A 22,204-nucleotide genomic window follows, 5' to 3' on the forward strand; every position below is an offset into this window, starting at 1 on the left:
AGCCACCTGATCTGTCCCCATATGAAGAGAACTAAGATCTAGGACAGAGTTGTTACATTGTCAGCTGGCTGGACAGCAAGACTCGTGGTAGTCTTGGCTTAATGCGAGCTTGTTTTTCCTTACTACTTCAGCCTTTAAAAGTGACATTTACTCTCTGAGCTAAGAGCAATTAGTTTACATGAAACAAAACAAACAAAAAAACAATACACAAAGCATTTCCCTTCAGATGCCTGTTAGTTTTTACCGTATTGACATTTATCTCTTTCTTCTGTGTTTATTACACATGGTCGGATGGTTCTTTTCTCTCCTACTTCCAGCCTTACATCAGTGAATGCCAGGTGCAACATTATTGCTTTTTTCCCAACTGCCGTTCATTATCGGTCCCATCCCTACAGCATTAGATTTTGACCCTAGATGCTGGCTAGGCAGTTAACAAGAATTTCCATTTTAGGAAATTAGTCTCACTAAACCGCAACCACTAGCAAAGCAAAATCTTCAGCTAAAACGATGCAAAATGGTTTCTGCTTCTCAGATGTTACGCCTCTGCCCTGGCACGGCCTCAAGAAGGTAGAAATGGCACTCACCAAACAGTTGGATTGGTGTAAATGGTATAGTCTGAGAAAGCCTCATTAAATTATTCCTTTCAATGGCTGCAAACAAAAAGAGATTTACTATTTTAAGTATGCGTCAGTGGATTGAATGCACAGCAAGCCTCCCCCACATCAATCTACTCATATAACACAGAAAATGTTCATTTCAAAGACCCCTCACTTTTGCTCTCATCAAAAATATTATCCACAACCCAGTTTTAAAAAGAAACTATGCCTTCAACAGGAAGTATACCCCAGTCTTACGAACTATGTGAGATTATATAACATCGTCCGAGGTAGGGCTATCACTTCCACTCTCCCGAACATCAAATCAGAGACTAATCCATACATATGTGGAACTTTCCTTTAGAGAGCATTCTGTGGTCTTCCTTCTCTGGTCGGTCTTTTCCAGAGCAAATCTAATGCACAGTGGACTGTGGGGACATCTACTGTTGACTTTGCACAGTTCACCTTCTTTTCCCAGAGAGAACTGAAGACCAGTTTTAATTAGAAGCAAGTGATCTGCATTTTCCTGTTAAGAGCCGTATCCTAACAGATCAGAGTCAATATGAGTTCCAGTATTCTTCACCAGACTTTCTAGAGTTGACAGCTGGAGTCAAAATATTGGATTATTACTGCTGAGCTGAAAGACCCAGTTATAAGAGCCTAGAATGTGGAGTCTGGAATCCACTGAAACACTATTCACTACAGAGGAGAATTTAGGAAAAGGCAATCTATTAGTGGACCTTGAACACATGACCTTGATATGATAGTAACGGTAACTGTCACACCAATAAACTCTCACTCATGTGCTGAGCTGTGTAAAAAAGACTGTGTAAAAGGCTTGCCTGTGTATCATCTCATCCAATGCTGACAGCAATGACATGCAGAAGACCAACCAATGGCACAAGTCCAGTTGGTTGTTACATCGCTTTGCATTTCAAAGTGTTTCCCTCTTAATTCTTACTAGCCCTTTGGCAGATTGTTCCTCAGGAAGGGCAAGTACAATTACTCCCACTCTGAAAGAAAGACAACTGAAGCACTGTGAAGCAATGTTGCTTATGAGAGTCAAGACCCTTGACATCTTGTTTAATAACATCCTTGTAAGGTATTTTTGTTGAACTTACTCAGTGGGGTTGGCATTCATTCAGTGGTTATGTTCACTTGAGAGCCAGGGAGGGTATAAAATCCTCCTTCAAAGAGCTAGTTTTAGGCCCCATCCAAAATATGGAGATCTCTGGCTTCGGACTTGTAAGGACTTTTTAAATCTCAAGGTCACCCTTCTCCTTCACCATTTGGAACTTGCAAATACAGACAAAAATGCTTTTTAATTCCATATTCTCTTAAATCCTAACAACTTGTTTTCCCAAGTAAATGGCAAGATAAGAAATCTGAATGCTCTTCTCATGAGAGTGAATAACATCTTGTTGGGAGTCGTATCAATACTTCAAAATTCATCAATACTCCTGTTCACGAGTGCAGAATCACAGACGTTTAGCTCAGTTGACATGTCTAGGTGCACGTGTCCTACCTGAATAATGATGGTGAGGCTCTTGAGGGCTTTTTAAGGAGGCTGAGATTTCTGAAATTGTAGAGAAGATTGGCATTTTAATTACGTGGCTGGTGATAAATACATGCTTATGAATATATTGCCTTCAGAGTTATTATTGAACAGGTTAATCACAATGGCTTCTCAGTCTTTGAGAAAGATGGCCTAATATCCTTTAACCATGTTATTGGGCATGGTATCCTGACAGCTTCCAATCATCAATGTAATATCTCCAAACATGTTTATATAGGGAATTGGAGAAAGACAGGTAATATTAGCCTCAAAGATGTATTTCCTCTGAACCAATTACACCTCTGGGTTGTGGAAGACACTCAGCTGCCCATCACACTTCATGACATCCCCAGAGCACAATTCTCTGAGCTCCCACCAAGACGCAGTGCCCATATAGAGACAATATTAATACCAAGTTATTAGCAGTCCACTTCACTGACCTAAAATGACAACAAACTGATGAAAACAAATTAAGAGGCATACACCAGAAACAAAGAAGTGGGTGGAGAACACGATGCCAAGGGACTTCATTGTTGGGAACACCTCCCGCAAGTTTAACTGGTTCCCTTCTACCTTCTCAAGTCCTAAATTACAAGGCTCTAGAGAAATCCTTTGCAACAGTTCTGCCATTTCATAAAATTAAAATTAAACTGGAGAACTTTAGTCTCACGGTGGCAACTTCTTTATACCTAGTAGAGTAAGCAGCATAATGAGCCCAATTTCACAGATCTCTCTGGCTTCTTGTTGCTGGATAAGGAAAGGAACAAAAATCCCTTCCTCTGGGGGTGCTTAGTAAAAAGTAACATCAGCAAAGAAAAGACTTTCTTTCTTTCTCAGTTCACTCAATAATAAAAATTAAAAAGTGTCCAGCTGCCACTATAGGTCATGCTGGGCAAGACAGATGTGAATAAGTTATGGCTTCTGCCCTTGAAAAAAGAAACTGTGAAATACTGAGAGCAAAAGACATGTAAACTATGGTCACAACACGGTTGGCTAAGTAACGTAATAGAGGTGTATACAGAGACTTATGGAACCTTCATAGACAAGCAATGTGATACTCTTTTTTTTTTTTTTTGAGAGAGAGAGAGAGAGAGGGAATGCAAGTGGGGGAGAGGGGCAGAGGGAGAGAGAGAGCAAATCACGCTCAGCACGGAGCCCGATACGGGCTTGATCCCACAACCCTGAGACCATGACCTGAGCCAAAATCAGAAGTCAGACACTCAAGCGACTGAGCCACCCAGGAGCTCCTCGATGCGATATTCTTTTTTTGATTTAATTTTTAAATTTATTTTGAGAGGGAGAGAGCACACACGAGTGAGGGAGGGACACACAGAGAGAGAGAGAGAGAGAGAAAGAGAGAGAGAGAGAGAGAGAGAGAGAGAGAGAGAGAGAGAGAATCCCAAGCAGGCTCCACACTATCAGCACAGGGCCCTTTGCGGGGCTCGAACTCACAAACCATAAGGCAATGACCTGGGCTGAAACAAAGTCAGACACTTAACCGACTGAGCCACCCAGGCATGCCAATGTGATATTCTTCAAGAGTATGGACATCTGAATCTGAGAAAGCTGAGTTTCAGTTCTGGCTCCACCATTTAAGGAACTGTGGGAAGGAACTGTTCACATTCATTCAAAACATATTTATTCCACACCTACCATGTGCTTGAGAGAGAGCAGTAAAAACAACAACAACAAAAAAACAAAAACAAAAACAAAAGAAAAAGAAAAAACAGGTAAAATCTCTGGCTACATTCTAGTAAAAGGAAAATAAATAAACAAGCAAATACATAGTGCATACAGTATTACATATATTCAAGCTACAGGGTTAGAAAGTGTGGGAGACAGGGAGGCTATTATTTTAAGGGTGGCAAAGGCAAGGCCTCTGTGATAAGGTAAAATGTGAGCAGAGATGTGAAGGAAGAGAGGGATAGTCATATGGCAAAACGAAAAATATTCCAGGTAGAGGCAACAGCAAGTGCAAATGCCCAGAGGCAGGACCACAGGGAATGTGGCCAGAGTGGACTGTGCTGAGAGGAAACGGGTTTGGAGAGTGGGAGGAGGGGCAGCAGATCCGTAGGGCCTTGTAGAGCCTGTTTGGACTTCGAGTTTACAGAGTGCGATGAGATGCCATTGGAGAAGAGTGACTTGATTAGAATTTCGGTTTAAAAGGGTTATTCTGGCTACACTCTGGAAATTGACTGTCAGAGAGCAATAGTTTGGAGGCCATCCTGTAACCCAGGATCAAGATGAAGAGTGGTACGTGGGGGTAGCAAAGTGATCAGATTCTTGATATACTTTGAGGGATGGGTTGGAAGCGGGGATGTGGGAAAACAGGAGTGAAATACGATGGCAAGACTTTGACCTCGGCAACTGGAAGGATGGAGTTGTCATTTCCAGAGATGAGTGAGGAAGGAGAGGGTGCATTTTGCCTGAGATGTCTTCTAGACGCTCAAGTGGAGGGGGTGCATAGGAAGGTGGTCATATTCTATGTGGCAGAAATGTTGACCTAAAGAATGAACTTGAGCCTGGAAATTTGGATGAGGGCCAGGCTGTCGAAAGCACTGAGAAGACTAAGGAATTTGCAGCCAATCCTGTAGGTAACGGGAAGTCCCTGGAAGCTTCGACATAAGTGATGGTTCATCTTTCAGAAGGTAATTCCAGGGTGAACACGGGAAGGTGCAAAGGGAGAGAAACCACCAGAACGCTAACATGAAATAAAGGGCAAAACTTTTTTACTTAGGAAAATAAATGTTGGAGGCTGTAAGGCAGAAGCAGTGGGGTAGGGCAAAACAGACACCTTCTAAGGATGGGGAGCAGGAGGTGGGGGTAGTACGGAGTTAGAAAACAAAGTTGATGGCTAAGAGGAGTGGGCTGGGAAAGGCAGTATACATGAGTAAGAGGCCCAGTTTGGGCAGAGGAAGAGTAAGTGATCGGAAACGCCAGGCAATAAAGTAATACAATTAATAGCCCAGGAAGAACAGCCTCCAAGAAACTTTGAAAATGGATAAAATGGTCAACATCAAATGCTACAAGTTCCATGAAGACTAAAAAAAAAAAAAAAAAAAAAAAAAGGTTGTGTGATTTGGCATCTAGAACGCAGCTTCAGTAGAGTGGTGGGGACAGGCACTATGCAGAGCAGATGCTAATGCTTTCTCATTAATTTCGAGGTGGATAGGAGTGGCAGTTTGGAAGCTCGGTAACATCGAGAAAACAGTTATTGTTTCTTTGGTACAGAAAATGACTTAAATATGTATGCAGTTGAAGGAGAAGGAAGCAACTTGAAGAGCTACTGAAAACCAGAGAAAGTGGGATGGAACAAGGCCGTGGAAGAGAAGGAACCCCATCTGCATCAAGAGGTCAAGAAAGGAGGGGGCGCCTGGGTGGCGCAGTCGGTTAAGCGTCCGACTTCAGCCAGGTCACGATCTCGCGGTCTGTGAGTTCGAGCCCCGCGTCAGGCTCTGGGCTGATGGCTCGGAGCCTGGAGCCTGTTTCCGATTCTGTGTCTCCCTCTCTCTGACCTTCCCCTGTTCGTGCTCTGTCTCTCTCTGTCTCAAAAATAAATAAACGTTGAAAAAAAAAATTAAAAAAAAAAAAAAAAAAAAAGAGGTCAAGAAAGGAGCTTGTAGGCTGTGGTGAAGTTTGAGAACAGCCTTGAGAGTGGTTTTGCTAGGGAGTTGTCTCCCATGACCTAGCCCTACGCAGCCACTTGGGGCACAGAGTCCTACAGGAACCATACGGAAAGGGTATCCACATATAAGATGAATAGCTCTTAATGAGCTATATGTAAAAGCTCATTAATTGACAGGAAGAGTTGTCGAACAGTTGAAATGAGCTCAGTGGAAACACTCTCACTCACAGAGGAAATTGGAAAATCACTGTCAAAAATAGGCAGTTCAAAAGAAAACTTTAAACCATACATCAATCCTGATTTATGTGGAGAAAGACAATCAACTTTCTACTTTTCTACTGAACTTTCTACTTCATGTAATAGGCAAAATCATAAATAGAACTTCAGGAACTACAAAAATCTCAGCAGGGCAGTGAACTTCACCATGAATAAAATGAAAAATAACATGTTTAAATACAAAAACTTACTGTCAACTCCATTTGAACTTCTCAACCTGTTTGAAAAACGAAAATTGTTTAGATAATTCTTTAAATCTGTCAATGACCAGAAAAAGGAAAAGTGTGTGCAACAGTAACAATACAGAGTCTATATGTCTATATATATGTATGTGTGTGTGTGTGTTTTCTTTGAAAGACGTGTCGTTTGACCCCTATCTCTATCAATAGAGAAATGGTTTGCAACCCTGTGATTATTTTCATAGAAAAATGAATACCACATATGTGTGTGATTCATTTACTGCACACGCTCTAAGCTAACCAATATAAGACTTCACTGTGTTTGTTTGTGTTGTTCTGGATCAATTAAACGAAAGGGTTCCTGAACTGTGCAAAGCAGATGCCTACAAATGAGTCTGTGAATGTCTCCGGACAAGCCTACAAATCAGTTTCATTAGCCCACGTGGCCCCTAAATGCTCATGGACTGAAATTAACTCTCTGTAAATTGTTACTTGCCCTGCTCAAGTGCACAAGTGGCCACAGGCAAGTCTGAATAGACGCATTCAAAGAATATCTCCAGTATTGAAGGTCCTTAGGGAAGAAAGTACAATTACAATTATTGTTTAATTTCATGCTGCAATAACCCAGTACTCTGCATGAGCACAAACTACTGAACCTCTGGGAGGAGAAAGTCATGTGCACTTGGAGTCTAGAGGCAGGCTTGCACACAGAGACCTTGATGGCAGTTCCAGAAAAAAAGGCCATCTCAAATAGCGCTGGCTCAAAACTGCAAGTCACATTCCAGTGCTTAGGATCAACTGGCCTTCACACGTTAGATGGTTTAGAATTCTGTTCCCCCAGCTGTACAGACAATTTGATGATGTAACTAGAGAAGTCCAGAAAACACTACAAATGAAATACAATAATTTTGCTTGGCTGGTTTTCAAACTTTATTTCTCGGAATAAATAAAATTCCAGGAAAATACTCAAGCCTACACCCATGTGACTTCTCTATCTCCTCCCTCTCTCTCTCTCTCTCTCTCTCTCTTTCTCTCTGTCTCTCTCCCGACCCCTATCTTCCCTTTGCTACGTCTCCATCCTTCTCAAAGAGTTACTGCTTTGATAGACACTTAGGATGTTCATGAGAAACCAAAAATAAAAATGATAAACCTCATAAACTAAAATTAACAATCTGAAAAAAAAAATCTAAAGAGAAAACTACCAGGTTTTCAGTCTTTTTCTTTAGGCCAGACAGATTTGTCCTTACTCTTGAACGCAAATTTCACAATCTTATCTGTCAGAGAAGTTAGGATACTCATTATTCTGCATGTGCTTTTTTTGACACTGAAAAGGCAAATGTTTAATCTGCTGTGGTAATATGTGTTCCATTATATTCTTAAAAGGCACTGAGGTGAGATCTTAGTGCCAGAAATGGGAAAACTTGGAGAATAAGTGATTTTCCTTCTTGCTACCAAGAGAAAAATACTATCGTTGCAAACACATTTTCCCCCTCTTTTCCTGACCCAATGAAACCTTTGTTCCCAATCATGTTAAAGAAAAAAGAAGCCAAAGATGCTTTAAAAACATACATTTAGAAATACTCACAGGGAGTTCCTATTGAAGCTGGTGCTCCTGGAGTTCCACAAGGAGTTTTTGCTCAGATCCTGAGTGGAAGGGAAAGGTCATTGCACATTCACCCAGCATTCTCCTTACCAAGCTTCTGGTAATACCTTTGCAATACACATGCCTTGGAGGGCATAGTTCTTTACCGCCCCCCCCCCCATTCTCTAGCTCAATACTTCCCTTTTACTGGATGCACTAAATTCAAGTTAGAAAGATGCATAATGTTAGCACAATATCTGAATAACTCAATGTGTTGACTGACTTAAGCAGAATGAAATTATTTTTGTGGGGACATCGTAGAGAGAATGTAATGTATTAAAGGTTTTCACAGAAATGAGAGTGAAGGGGCGCCTGGGTGGCATAGTCGGTTAAGCGTCCGACTTCAGCCAGGTCACGATCTCGCGGTCCGGGAGTTCGAGCCCCGCGTCAGGCTCTGGGCTGATGGCTCAGAGCCTGGAGCCTGTTTCCGATTCTGTGTCTCCCTCTCTCTCTGCCCCTCCCCCGTTCATGCTCTGTCTCTCTCTGTCCCAAAAAATAAATAAATGTTGAAAAAAAAATTAAAAAAAAAAAAAAAAAGAAATGAGAGTGAAGGGTCAATGATGTGGAAGAAGGAACGAAGATTGAAGTTGACAAGAAACGTCAATCATTACATCATTATGTCTTCTATCAGGATATTATTGTTTCAGTTGATGATTATTTAGAATAACATTACCTTGAACTTAATCATTCTATTTCCTACTTAGATTCATCTATTACTTCTTGAAACCTGGTACGCTCCAGGCATTACTCCAGGTGTTTCCACTGGTGTTATTTTTGTTATCCACTGCCAATAATCTCATAAGAATGGCATTAACCCCATTTTAGAGACATAGCTAACAGAGCTCAGAGGTTAATTAATATACGTAGCTCTGAAACCCAGGAAGTAGCAAAGTAGGATTTGATATGGCAGGCATGTTCTTGCCTCCAATCACCTACCTCCAAGCAGTCTTACGTTTTATTTTCAAAACCGTCTACAAATTACATTCATGAGCTCGTTAGCATACATTCCTACAGGTATTGTGGATACGGTTCCCAAGTTCATAGAAATGACATGCAAACCAAGAGCAAAATTAGATTTCTTGCATTAGTCTAACGAGATCACACTTCCCACATGGTGGATGGTAGTAAAACAGAAACATATCTGCAGATGTGAGAAACACAAGACCACAATCAGAGAACCTCAGTGTTGGAGAAAGACAAAGGGCCCTTTACCCCTCAACACCCAAATCCCCCCCCTCCCCCCGCCCCAACACATCTGCAAAAATGTTTGCTCAGCCTGGTTGACTAACCACACTCAGTAAGGAACTTACTGCTTCCAGAAATAAACCATTCCATCCTTAGAAAGCTCCAATTGCTAAAAATTCCTCCTCAGAGTGGGCTGAAATCTGCCTCCCGGTACCTTCTATATGTTGACTCTAGCTCCACCTTTTAAAGCGTATTGAAAATACCTTATTTTTCTTCCACGTGGCAACATTCATGTATTTCAAAACAATTACAAAAATTCCTGAATTATTTATCTTTCATGTTAAAAATGCCCAGGATAAATTACTGGAGGGACAGATACATTGAATGGAGAAGAAGGAAAGAATGGCAGGCGTTGGGGGCAGAGTGAACAACCTGAGCATATATTCAAAGCAAAGATTTAAATGTAATACCAATAAAAAGAGGAAGCCAATTATGGGGAATAAAGGTAAAACAGACACAGTCAGGGAGTTAGAGAGCATGTGCACACATTTTTTTAAATACCGAATAAGATGTTTTTACCTCGTGAGACTGCTTTAGATAATCACTGACTTGTACAGCATGCCGTTCAATTTCTTTGGTTTTCATTTTCTGATATATAGGGGGTTCTAGACCTTGTTAAAAGGAAGAAAAAAAATAGAGAATACATCAAAATGTGTTACATTCAAATTACATCCCTAAATAGAAAGATCTGAACATAGTACGTTCATCTAAATTTGAACATGTTTTTTTTTTCTCTATTTAGCAAGTGTTACCAAGATTCTTTTGTCCCTTTTTTCTCAAATGGTTGAAAGCTATATATTCTACAGTATTTCTATTTGTCAGTAGTTTCTTTTACATTTATAATAATGTATGCTCTCTATCAAAGTCAAGAATTAAATGATCCTAGGGGCGCCTGGGTGGCTCAGTCGGTTAAGCGTCCGACTTCAGCCAGGTCATGATCTCGCGGTCCGTGGGTTCGAGCCCCGCGTCAGGCTCTGGGCTGATGGCTCGGAGCCTGGAGCCTGTTTCGGATTCTGTGTCTCCCTCTCTCTCTGCCCCTCCCCCGTTCATGCTCTGTCTCTCTCTGTCCCAAAAATAAATAAACGTAAAAAAAAAAAAAACAAAGAATATGGATACATATCATTCAGATTCCTGATTTTTCTTTTGCTTAATGGACCTTAAAAATGCATTAATGTCGGGGCGCCTGGGTGGCTCAGTCGGTTAAGCGTCCAACTTCTGCTCAGGTCACGATCTCAAGGTCCGTGAGTTCGAGCCCCGCGTCAGGCTCTGGGCTGATGGCTCAGAGCCTGAAGCCTGTTTCCGATTCTGTCTCCCTCTCTCTCTCTGCCCTCCCCCGTTCATGCTCTGTCTCTCTCTGTCTCAAAAATAAATAAACGTTAAAAAAAATTAAAAAAAAAAAAAGAATTAAATGATCCATGACTTGTCCTCCTACAAAATAAAACCTTTAGCAATTTTTTTTAAAACTCACCTTCTCCTGTACCCTATTGTCCATGCTTTATTTAAAACACATGGAATTTTCATTCCAAATTGTTAGGAATCCTTCCTTAACAACTGCATCAAGCATCATAGTAGGCTACTTAAAAAAATAAAATGAAACAAAAACAAAAGATAGCAAAGAATGCCAGCAGATAGGTTTAATTATCATCTCTCTCTTAAAAACACATTACAAGGATCATTATTGTCATTATGTTTTACACTGATACCTGCAGAGTCACTGGCATATAGTAGGTATCCAATAATAATTTAATTATTGGATTGGATTAATTCTGAGAATAATGCTTGGGAGTCCCTGGCTAAATGTAGGAGAAAACAGTTGCAATTTTCTCCCCTAATGATTTTATGCTGAAAATACACACACACACACACACACACACACACACACACACACACACACAAAGTGCAAAAAACCCATTGGAAAAAAATCATAAAATGTCATACGTGATATTTTTGTAATATCATAAAATTATGATCAATATGGTTTCAATGTATTAGAATACATTAAAATTAAAATACCTATAGGAAAAGTTAAAAATAGACTTTTCATTTTCATAGCTAAATTCCTCAGAACTTTTCTTTTTGTATTTAATGAGAGCTTGTATTTAAAGAGAGCTGACAGGGTATCACCCAACCCTCAAATTTTTTTTTTAATTCTTTTTCAATTAATGCTTAACACGGACACATTTCAAAAAAAAAAAAAAAAAAGAAAAGATTCTTAATTCAGATTAACCAAATCTCAGTAAACATCAGATTAACTAGACAAACGGACTCAGCCTATTTCCCTACATCTTGTCTTCCTTTCTGATCACTGGACTCGAGATTCTTTTCCAGAACCCTCCTGCTACCTGCATCTTTCTCTAGTTGAAATTCAATGGAAATAACTTAAATAACTTGGGGAGGGGAGTGAGTGGAATGGGTGGGGGCAGGGGGTGATCCCAAGGTACAGACTTCCGGCTGTAATAAAAGTAAGCCCTGGGGAGGTAGTGTGTAGTGTGATGACTGTAGTTAACAACACTGTATTGTGTATTTGAAAGTTGCTGAGAGAAGAGATCTTAAAAAGTTCTCATTACAAGGAAAACAAGTGTAACTATGTAAAGTAATGTTAATTCAACTTGTTGTAGTAAACATTTCACAATATATATGTATGCCAAATCATTACATTGTACACATAAAACGAATACAATGTTACATAGGTCAATTACATCTCAATGAAAAAAGAACTTGAATAATTTAAGAAAGATATATAATAATTTAAATATCGGTTAGACTATTCATAAAAAGTATAATATATAATAAATATAAAATATTTTATTTTGCATACTACATATATAATATCAAGTAAGATATATATATAATATCAAATATATATATTTTTTGAGTCATATCTGTAGATGAAGGGAGTTCTGAATAATTTCTAATATCTCTTTCAGCTGGAGTCCACTTGGTTCTCAGTGAGTTAGTAGACAATTGAGTATTTTAAAATATAAACCAAGGTTTCTCACCCACTAGTATTTGGGGTTGGATGATTCCTTGTCAGGAGCAGAGAGACTGTCCCATGCGTTGTAGGAGTTTTAGCAGCATCCCTGGCCTCTACCCACCAGATGTCAAGAGTACCTGCACCTTCCTTACTGGTGACAACCAAAAATATCCTTAGACATTGTCAAATGTCCCAGGGAAGAGAGGTAGGAGGTATAGAAAATAGCCCCATGGTTGAAAACAACTAACCAGAGGACAAAGCAAGGTTTTTAAAGAAGCATAATAACAAAGATCTCAAGACAGTATCTATTTGTACCTTAAGTTTAGTCTTTCAAGTAATTTTAAATCTGTATGAGTCCTGGGTCACACAGTTCCTTCTGTTTAAAAATTAGTAAAAGGGAGTGTGAGGAAGACGGTAGCAGAGTAGGAGGACCCTCGGCTCGCCTCTTCCCACGGACACAACTAGATAACGGCCAAATCACCCTAAATGCCCCAGAAATTGACCCGAAGACCATCAGAACAAACTCCATAACTAAAGGTACAGAAGACGCCGCGTCAAAGAAGATATTTGCACACCCATGTTCATAACAGCATTATTCACAGTAGCTAAGAGGTGGGAACAACCCACGTGTCCATTGATGGATGAATGGATAAACAAAACATGGGTAACAACTGCATTTCATCCTGCCATGGTAGCCATGGAGGTGCCCCACAGAGATCTTGGGAGCCCTGTGTTGAACATGACAGAGCTACAACATGGTGGAACCCGGGTCCCTGCATCCCTACGCGGAAGGCTGCCTGTCAAACATTAGCACCGGGCTTTGCTTAAAAAAGAATAAACCTCAAATGTGTGAAAGAATTAATAAGGGTCTCTTATTGTGTAATGCAGGAAGTTCCAAGTTCTGATCATTGCTACCAATTCTGTTCATAATCTGCCTTCATTTTACCTGTCTAGCCTTATTTCACATTCTCTGCCTGCCTCATAGCTTTTATTTGTAGCCCGTTGATACATCTTTTCTCCTCTACAAACTCCATTAAGAGATACTTGCCCATGGATTAAATGCTGTATGACAGCAGTAATAATAAGTCATCCCACTGAGTTCTGTGCAAGGGTGCATATCAACCTCTCATGAACCTGAAGAATTTATAACATTAGACAACCCCCCACTCCATACAGCAGACTGAAGTACAGTCTCTGAGCCAGGTTTAACAGCTCTGAGTATGAGACTATCTACTCCTTAATTTTTCTTTTCTGGATCGCAACAACTATTCCCTTAAATGAATGGAAATTTTGTCCTTTTCATAAAAGTTAAAAATCGAAAAGAGCTATTCTCCTAAATGGGTGTTGCCACCCTCTCATTCTCTCATCTCCACTTAGAAGAACATTAGGGACCACCACTGGTCTGCGGGTAGTGTGAGGAGACTCCTACTAGAGTCAAGACTGTTACATACTTATCTGACTATATTTGGACACTGTAAGCCAGTTCTTGCTGCACTCCTCTTCTTCTGAGATGTTACTTTCTCCTGGCTCGGAATTCAACTGGTCGTTTGGGGAGCAGGTATCGACCATTATGACCTGGCGGGAAAGACACTTGTTGGAACATAGTGACATTAATCTGAAAACATTTTGAGTCATTAATGTGACTCAGAGAGGTACTATGGCGAGCAGCAGTGGTTGTTAACATTGGCTTCACATTTTAGAATCACCTGGAAATCTTTGAAAACTCCTATCAGCCATGCTGGCAGGACATAAGCACCCATGTAATTACTATTTGTGGCCATGACAGAGAACTGGGGCGGGGGGAAGGGCAGCAGTTGTCAAACTTGAGTGTAAATCAGAATCACTCAAGCCTATGCTAAACCACAGATCACTGGGTCCTACCTCCAAGATCTGTGATTCAGTAGGTCTAGAGGGAGAAAGAATTTGAATGTCTGATAAGTTTCCAGGTAACGCTAATACTGCTGATAGGAGACCACAATTTGAGAACCACTGGCACAGAGCAAAAAAATAATAAATAAAATAAAATAATAAAATAAAACAAAATAAAATAAAATAAGGCTTGGATCTAAAAAGAGCTTGTGTTGGAACACTAGATTTGTCACTTAGCTGTTTTGTGAACCTGAAGGGTGCCTGGCTGGCTCAGTCAGTAGAGAGTCCATTACATGAACTTGGACAAATGTCTGTGAGTCCCATTCCCTTTGTCATTAAAATAACAGGTAGCCAAGAGGCGCCTGGGTGGCTCAGTCGGTTAAGCATCTGACTTCGGCTCAGGTCATGATCTCATGGTTCATGGTTTCGAGCCCCACATCAGGCTCTGTGCTGACAGCTCAGAGCCTGGAGCCTGCTTCAGTTTCTATGTCTCCCTCTCTCTCTGCCCCTCCCCTGCTCATGCTCTGTCTCATTCTCTCTCTCCCTCTCCCTCTCTCTCTCTCTCTCTGTCAAAAATAAATAAAACATTTAATATAAATTTTAAAAAAATAACAGGTAGCCAACAATAGTGGCTGCCTTATGTACTAACCAGAGACAGAGAAGAAATGAGGTATATTGACAAATACAAAGAAATAAACAAATGCAAGTTATTAGTACCTGAGCCCAGTTGCAATTTCTAGTTAAATTCTGGTCATTTTAATCATTGCAAAAAATAAATTTACCAAATCCATATTTCATAAGATTCCAGCAACTCATAGCATTTTCCCTGAAAGAAGAGTCATCTTTACCAAGCTAAATCTCTCCCTGCAAAAGGTAATTTTACATAATTGTCTTTATACTTATCTCTTTGCTTTAGCTTCTCATTCTAAAAAGAGCCTACGTGCTTTTAAAAATGCATCCAGATTATTATACAGAAAAATGAGGCAGAACATTAAGATCAGGAAAGGTGAAGTCCTATGGAATGCTAACTCAGAAGTAAGACTTCCTAATAATAAAAAGATTCACTAATAAAATGTGAAAATATGAACATAACATATTGGAATTTGTGGGATATAGTTAAAACAATGGTTAAAGGGGATTTTATACCACTAAGTACCTGTAGTAAAAGACAGTCTCGAGGGAGGGCAAGATGGCGGCTTAGGAGGACGCTGGGCTCACCGCGCGTCCTGCTGATCACTTAGATTCCATCTACACCTGCCTAAATAACCCAGAAAACCGCCAGAGGATTAGCAGAACGGAGTCGCCGGAGCCAAACGCAGACGAGAGGCCCACGGAAGAGGGTAGGAAGGGCGGCGAGGCGGTGCGCGCTCCACGGACTGGCGGGAGGGAGCCGGGGCGGAGGGGCGGCTCGCCGGCCAAGCAGAGCCCCCGAGTCTGGCTGGCAAAAGCGGAGGGGCCTGACGGACTGTGTTCCCACAACAAGCGCGACTTAGCGTCTGGGAGGTCATAAGTTAACAGCTCTGCTCGCAAAGCGGGAAGGCTGGAGGACAAAGGGAGGGAGAGCTGCTGAGCCCCCTGACGACAGAGCTCAGTTTGGTGGGGAACAAAGGTGCTCGCCAGCGCCATCTCCCCCGCCCATCCCCCAGCCAAAATCCCAAAGAGAACCAGTTCCTGCCGGGGAACTTACTCGCTCCGCGCAAACACCAACTCTGTGCTTCTGCGGAGCCAAACCTCCGGCAGCGGATCTGACTCCCTCCCGCTGCCACAGGGCCCCTCCTGAAGTGGATCACCTAAGGAGAAGCGATCTAAGCCTGCCCCTCCTGCCCCTGTGCACCTTGCCTACCCACCCCAGCTAATACGCCAGATCCCCAGCATCACAAGCCTGGCAGGGTGCAAGTAGCCCAGACGGGCCACACCACCCCACAGTGAATCCCGCCCTTAGGAGAGGGGAAGAGAAGGCACACACCAGTCTGACTGTGGCCCCAGCGGTGGGCTGGGGGCAGACATCAGGTCTGACTGCGGCCCCGCCCACCAACTCCAGTTATACACCACAGCACAGGGGAAGTGCCCTGCAGGTCCTCACCATGCCAGGGACTATCCAAAATGACCAAGCGGAAGAACTCCCCTCAGAAGAATCTCCAGGAAATAACGACAGCTAATGAGCTGATCAAAAAGGATTTAAATAATATAACAGAAAGTGAATTTAGAATAATAGTCATAAAATCAATCGCTGGGCTTGAAAACAGTATACAGGACAGCAGAGAATCTCTTGCAACAGAGATCAAGGGACTAAGCAACAGTCACAAGGAGCTGAAAAATGCTTTAAACGAAATGCATAACAAAATGGAAACCACCACAGCTCGGCTTGAAGAGGCAGAGGAGAGAATAGGTGAACTAGAAGATAAAGTTATGGAAAAAGAGGAAGCTGAGAAAAAGAGAGATAAAAAAATCCAGGAGTATGAGGGGAAAATTAGAGAATTAAGTGATGCACTAAAAAGAAATAATATACGCATAATTGGTATCCCAGAGGAGGAAGAGAGAGGGAAAGGTGCTGAAGGGGTACTTGAAGAAATAATAGCTGAGAACTTCCCTGAACTGGGGAAGGAAAAAGGCATTGAAATCCAAGAGGCACAGAGAACTCCCTTCAGACGTAACTTGAATCGATCTTCTGCATGACATATCATAGTGAAACTGGCAAAATACAAGGATAAAGAGAAAATTCTGAAAGCAGCAAGGGGTAAACGTGCCCTCACATATAAAGGGAGACCTATAAGACTCGTGACTGATCTCTCTTTTGAAACTTGGCAGGCCAGAAAGAATTGGCACGAGATTTTCAGGGTGCTAGACAGAAAAAATATGCAGCCAAGAATCTTTTATCCAGCAAGTCTGTCATTTAGAATAGAAGGAGAGATAAAGGTCTTCCCAAACAAACAAAAACTGAAGGAATTTGTCACCACTAAACCAGCCCTACAAGAGATCCTAAGGGGGACCCTGTGAGACAAAGTACCAGAGGCATCACTACAAGCATAAAACATACAGACATCACAATGACTCTAAACCCGTATCTTTCTATAATAACACTGAATGTAAATGGATTAAATGCGCCAACCAAAAGGCATAGGGTATCAGAATGGATAAAAAAACAAGACCCATCTATTTGCTGTCTACAAGAGACTCATTTTAGACCTGAGGACACCTTTAGATTGAGAGTGAGGGGATGGAGAACTATTTATCATGCTACTGGAAGCCAAAAGAAAGCTGGAGTAGCCATACTTATATCAGACAAACTAGACTTTAAATTAAAGGCTGTAACAAGAGATGAAGAAGGACATTATATAATAGTTACAGGGTCTATCCATCAGGAAGAGCTAACAATTATAAATGTCTATGCACCGAACACCGGAGCCCCCAAATATATAAAACAATTACTCATAAACATAAGCAACCTTATTGATAAGAATGTGGTAATTGCAGGGGACTTTAACACCCCACTTACAGAAATGGATAGATCATCTAGACACACGGTCAATAAAGAAACAAGGGCCCTGAATGAGACATTGGATCAGATGGACTTGACAGATATATTTAGAACTCTGCATCCCAAAGCAACAGAATATACTTTCTTCTCGAGTGCACATGGAACATTCTCCAAGATAGATCATATACTGGGTCACAAAACAGCCCTTCATAAGTTTACAAGAATTGAAATTATACCATGCATACTTTCAGACCACAATGCTATGAAGCTTGAAATCAACCACAGAAAAAAGTCTGGAAAGCCTCCAAAAGCATGGAGGTTAAAGAACACCCTACTAACGAATGAGTGGGTCAACCAGGCAATTAGAGAAGAAATTAAAAAATATATGGAAACAAACGAAATGAAAATACAACAATCCAAACGCTTTGGGACGCAGCGAAGGCAGTCCTGAGAGGAAAATACATTGCAATCCAGGCCTATCTCAAGAAACAAGAAAAATCCCAAATACAAAATCTAACAGCACACCTAAAGGAACTAGAAGCAGAACAGCAAAGGCAGCCTAAACCCAGCAGAAGAAGAGAAATAATAAAGATCAGAGCAGAAATAAACAATATAGAATCTAAAAAAACTGTAGAGCAGATCAACGAAACCAAGAGTTGGTTTTTTGAAAAAATAAACAAAATTGACAAACCTCTAGCCAGGCTTCTCAAAAAGAAAAGGGAGATGACCCAAATAGATAAAATCATGAATGAAAATGGAATTATTACAACCAATCTCTCAGAGATACAAACAATTATCAGGGAATACTATGAAAAATTATATGCCAACAAATTGGACAACCTGGAAGAAATGGACAAATTCCTGAACACCCACACACTTCCAAAACTCAATCAGGAGGAAATAGAAAGCTTGAACAGACACATAACCAGCGAGGAAATTGAATCAGTTATCAAAAATCTCCCAACAAATAAGAGTCCAGGACCAGATGGCTTCCCAGGGGAGTTCTACCAGACGTTTAAAGCAGAGATAATACCTATCCTTCTCAAGCTATTCCAAGAAATAGAAATGGAAGGAAAACTTCCAGACTCATTCTATGAAGCCAGTATTACTTTGATTCCTAAACCAGACAGAGACCCAGTAAAAAAAGAGAACTACAGGCCAATATCCCTGATGAATATGGATGCAAAAATTCTCAATAAGATACTAGCAAATCGAATTCAACGGCATATAAAAAGAATTATTCACCATGATCAAGTGGGATTCATTCCTGGGATGCAGGGCTGGTTCAACATTCGCAAATCAATCAACGTGATACATCACATTAACAAAAAAAAAGAGAAGAACCATATGATCCTGTCAATCGATGCAGAAAAGGCCTTTGACAAAATCCAGCACCCTTTCTTAATAAAAACCCTTGAGAAAGTCGGGATAGAAGGAACATACTTAAAGATCATAAAAGCCATTTATGAAAAGCCCACAGCTAACATCATCCTCAACGGGGAAAAACTGAGAGCTTTTTCCCTGAGATCAGGAACACGACAGGGATGCCCACTCTCACCGCTGTTGTTTAACATAGTGCTGGAAGTTCTAGCATCAGCAATCAGACAACAAAAGGAAATCAAAGGCATCAAAATTGGCAAAGATGAAGTCAAGCTTTCGCTTTTTGCAGATGACATGATATTATACATGGAAAATCCGATAGACTCCAGCAAAAGGCTGCTAGAACTGATACAGGAATTCAGCAAAGTTGCAGGATACAAAATCAATGTACAGAAATCAGTTGCATTCTTATACACTAACAATGAAGCAACAGAAAGACAAATAAAGAAACTGATCCCATTCACAATTGCACCAAGAAGCATAAAATACCTAGGAATAAATCTAACCAAAGATGTAAAGGATCTGTATGCTGAAAACTATAGAAAGCTTCTGAAGGAAATTGAAGAAGATTTAAAGAAATGGAAAGACATTCCCTGCTCATGGATTGGAAAAATAAATATTGTCAAAATGTCAATACTACCCAAAGCTATCTACACATTCAATGCAATCCCAATCAAAATTGCACCAGCATTCTTCTCGAAACTAGAACAAGCCATCCTAAAATTCATATGGAATCACAAAAGGCCCCGAATAGCCAAAGGAATTTTGAAGAAGAAGACCAAAGCAGGAGGCATCACAATCCCAGACTTTAGCCTCTACTACAAAGCTGTCATCATCAAGACAGCATGGTATTGGCACAAAAACAGACACATAGACCAATGGAATAGAATAGAAACCCCAGAACTAGACCCACAAACGTATGGCCAACTCATCTTTGACAAAGCAGGAAAGAACATCCAATGGAAAAAAGACAGCCTCTTTAACAAATGGTGCTGGGAGAACTGGACAGCAACATGCAGAAGGTTGAAACTAGACCACTTTCTCACACCATTCACAAAAATAAACTCAAAATGGATAAAGGACCTGAATGTGAGACAGGAAACCATCAAAACCTTAGAGGAGAAAGCAGGAAAAGACCTCTCTGACCTCAGCCGTAGCAATCTCTTACTCGACACATCCCCAAAGGCAAGGGAATTAAAAGCAAAAGTGAATTACTGGGACCTTATGAAGATAAAAAGCTTCTGCACAGCAAAGGAAACAACCAACAAAACTAAAAGGCAACCAACGGAATGGGAAAAGATATTCGCAAATGACATATCGGACAAAGGGCTAGTATCCAAAATCTATAAAGAGCTCACCAAACTCCACACCCGAAAAACAAATAACCCTGTGAAGAAATGGGCAGAAAACATGAATAGACACTTCTCTAAAGAAGACATCCGGATGGCCAACAGGCACATGAAAAGATGTTCAGCGTCGCTCCTTATCAGGGAAATACAAATCAAAACCACACTCAGGTATCACCTCACGCCAGTCAGAGTGGCCAAAATGAACAAATCAGGAGACTATAGATGCTGGAGAGGATGTGGAGAAACGGAAACCCTCTTGCACTGTTGGTGGGAATGCAAATTGGTGCAGCCGCTCTGGAAAGCAGTGTGGAGGTTCCTCAGAAAATTAAAAATAGACCTACCCTATGACCCAGCAATAGCACTGCTAGGAATTTATCCAAGGGATACAGGAGTACTGATGCATAGGGCCACTTGTACCCCAATGTTCATAGCAGCACTCTCAACAATAGCCAAATTATGGAAAGAGCCTAAATGTCCATCAACTGATGAATGGATAAAGAAATTGTGGTTTATATACACAATGGAGTACTACGTGGCAATGAGAAAAAATGAAATATGGCCTTTTGTAGCAACGTGGATGGAACTGGAGAGTGTGATGCTAAGTGAAATAAGCCATACAGAGAAAGACAGATACCATATGGTTTCACTCTTATGTGGATCCTGAGAAACTCAACAGAAACCCATGGAGGAGGGGGAAGGAAAAAAAAAAAAAAAAAGAGGTTAGAGTGGGAGAGAGCCAAAGCATAAGAGACTGTTAAAAACTGAGAACTGAGGGTTGATGGGGGGTGGGAGGGAGGGGAGGGTGGGTGATGGGTATTGAGGAGGGCACCTTTTGGGATGAGCACTGGGTGTTGTATGGAAACCAATTTGTCAATAAATTTCATATATTAAAAAAAAAAAAAAGAAACCAAAATATAATATGTGAAATAAAATGTATGCTATATTTAAAAAAAAAAAAAGACAGTCTCAAATCAATGACCAAAGCTTCTTTCTTAACAAACTAGGGGGGAGAAAAAAGCAAATTACACCCAAAGTAAACAGAACAAAAAAAAATAATAAAGAGCAGAAATCAATGGAATACTAGTCAGAGAAAATCAATGAAAACAAGAACTGGTTCTTTGAAAAGATCAATAAAGCAGATAAACCAGTAGCCAGACTGATCGAAATGAAAAGAGAAAAACACAAATTTCAAATATGACAAATGAGAGAAGCGATGTCACTACGGACCTCCTAGACAATAAAGGGATAATAAAAGAATATTATAATACTATAATGCCAATAAATTCAACAACTTAGATGAAATGGACAAATTCCTTGAAAGAGACAAACAAATAAAGCAAACTCCAGATGAATCAGATAGCCTGAATAGCCCTCTATTACAGAAATTGAATTTGTAGCTAAAATCTTTCCCACAAAGATGGTTTCATTGGTTAATTCTACCAAATAATAAAAGTTGAAATAGTATCAATTCTATACAAACTCACCTAGAAAACTGAAGAGAGAATACTTCCCAACTCAGTCAGTAAGTCCAGCATCACCCTGATACCAAAACCAAAGACATTACAAGAAAAGAGACCTAGAGACAAATATTCTTCAAGAATACAGATGCAAGAAAATCTTATTAAGATTTTAGCAAAATATAGCATACAAAAAAGATAATACATCATGATCAAGCAGGGTTCATCGCAGCCAGGTTGATTTAATATTCTAAATAGTAATTCTATGTTATAAAATTAATCAATATAATTAATTATATTAACATAATAAGAAGGAAAAACCATCTGTTTATATAAATAGGTGCAGAAAAAGCACTTGACAAATGCTGAGATCCACTAACATAAAAATTCTCAGAAAACAAGGTGCAGAAGGGAATTCTTTAACTTGATAAAGGGCACCTACATAAAAAGCTATAGCTAACACTGTATGTACCAATAAAAGCCAAATGTTTTTCCCCCTAAGAGCAGAGACAAGGAATGGACTCTGCTTTTACCACTTTTATTCAGTCTATAACTAGAGATTCTAGCCAGTGTAATAAG

At 40.4% G+C, this 22,204-nt stretch overlaps 1 protein-coding gene across 1 annotated transcript in view; it reads right to left on the reverse strand.

Annotated features, from left to right (window-relative positions):
• Positions 1-22,204, reverse strand: part of TRPM6 (transient receptor potential cation channel subfamily M member 6) — a 179,856-nt gene that overhangs the window by 19,429 nt on the left and 138,223 nt on the right. The window contains exons 28-33 of the mRNA XM_043567071.1: positions 13,544-13,667; positions 9,638-9,729; positions 7,817-7,875; positions 6,244-6,269; positions 2,122-2,172; positions 585-650 (exon numbers count right to left, since the gene is read on the reverse strand). Coding sequence (XP_043423006.1) covers positions 585-650; positions 2,122-2,172; positions 6,244-6,269; positions 7,817-7,875; positions 9,638-9,729; positions 13,544-13,667 — 418 coding nt within the window. The remainder of the gene's footprint in view (positions 1-584; positions 651-2,121; positions 2,173-6,243; positions 6,270-7,816; positions 7,876-9,637; positions 9,730-13,543; positions 13,668-22,204) is intronic.

This window comes from Prionailurus bengalensis, chromosome D4, assembly GCF_016509475.1.
Source record: "Prionailurus bengalensis isolate Pbe53 chromosome D4, Fcat_Pben_1.1_paternal_pri, whole genome shotgun sequence".
NCBI classification, from domain to species: Eukaryota; Metazoa; Chordata; class Mammalia; order Carnivora; family Felidae; genus Prionailurus; species Prionailurus bengalensis.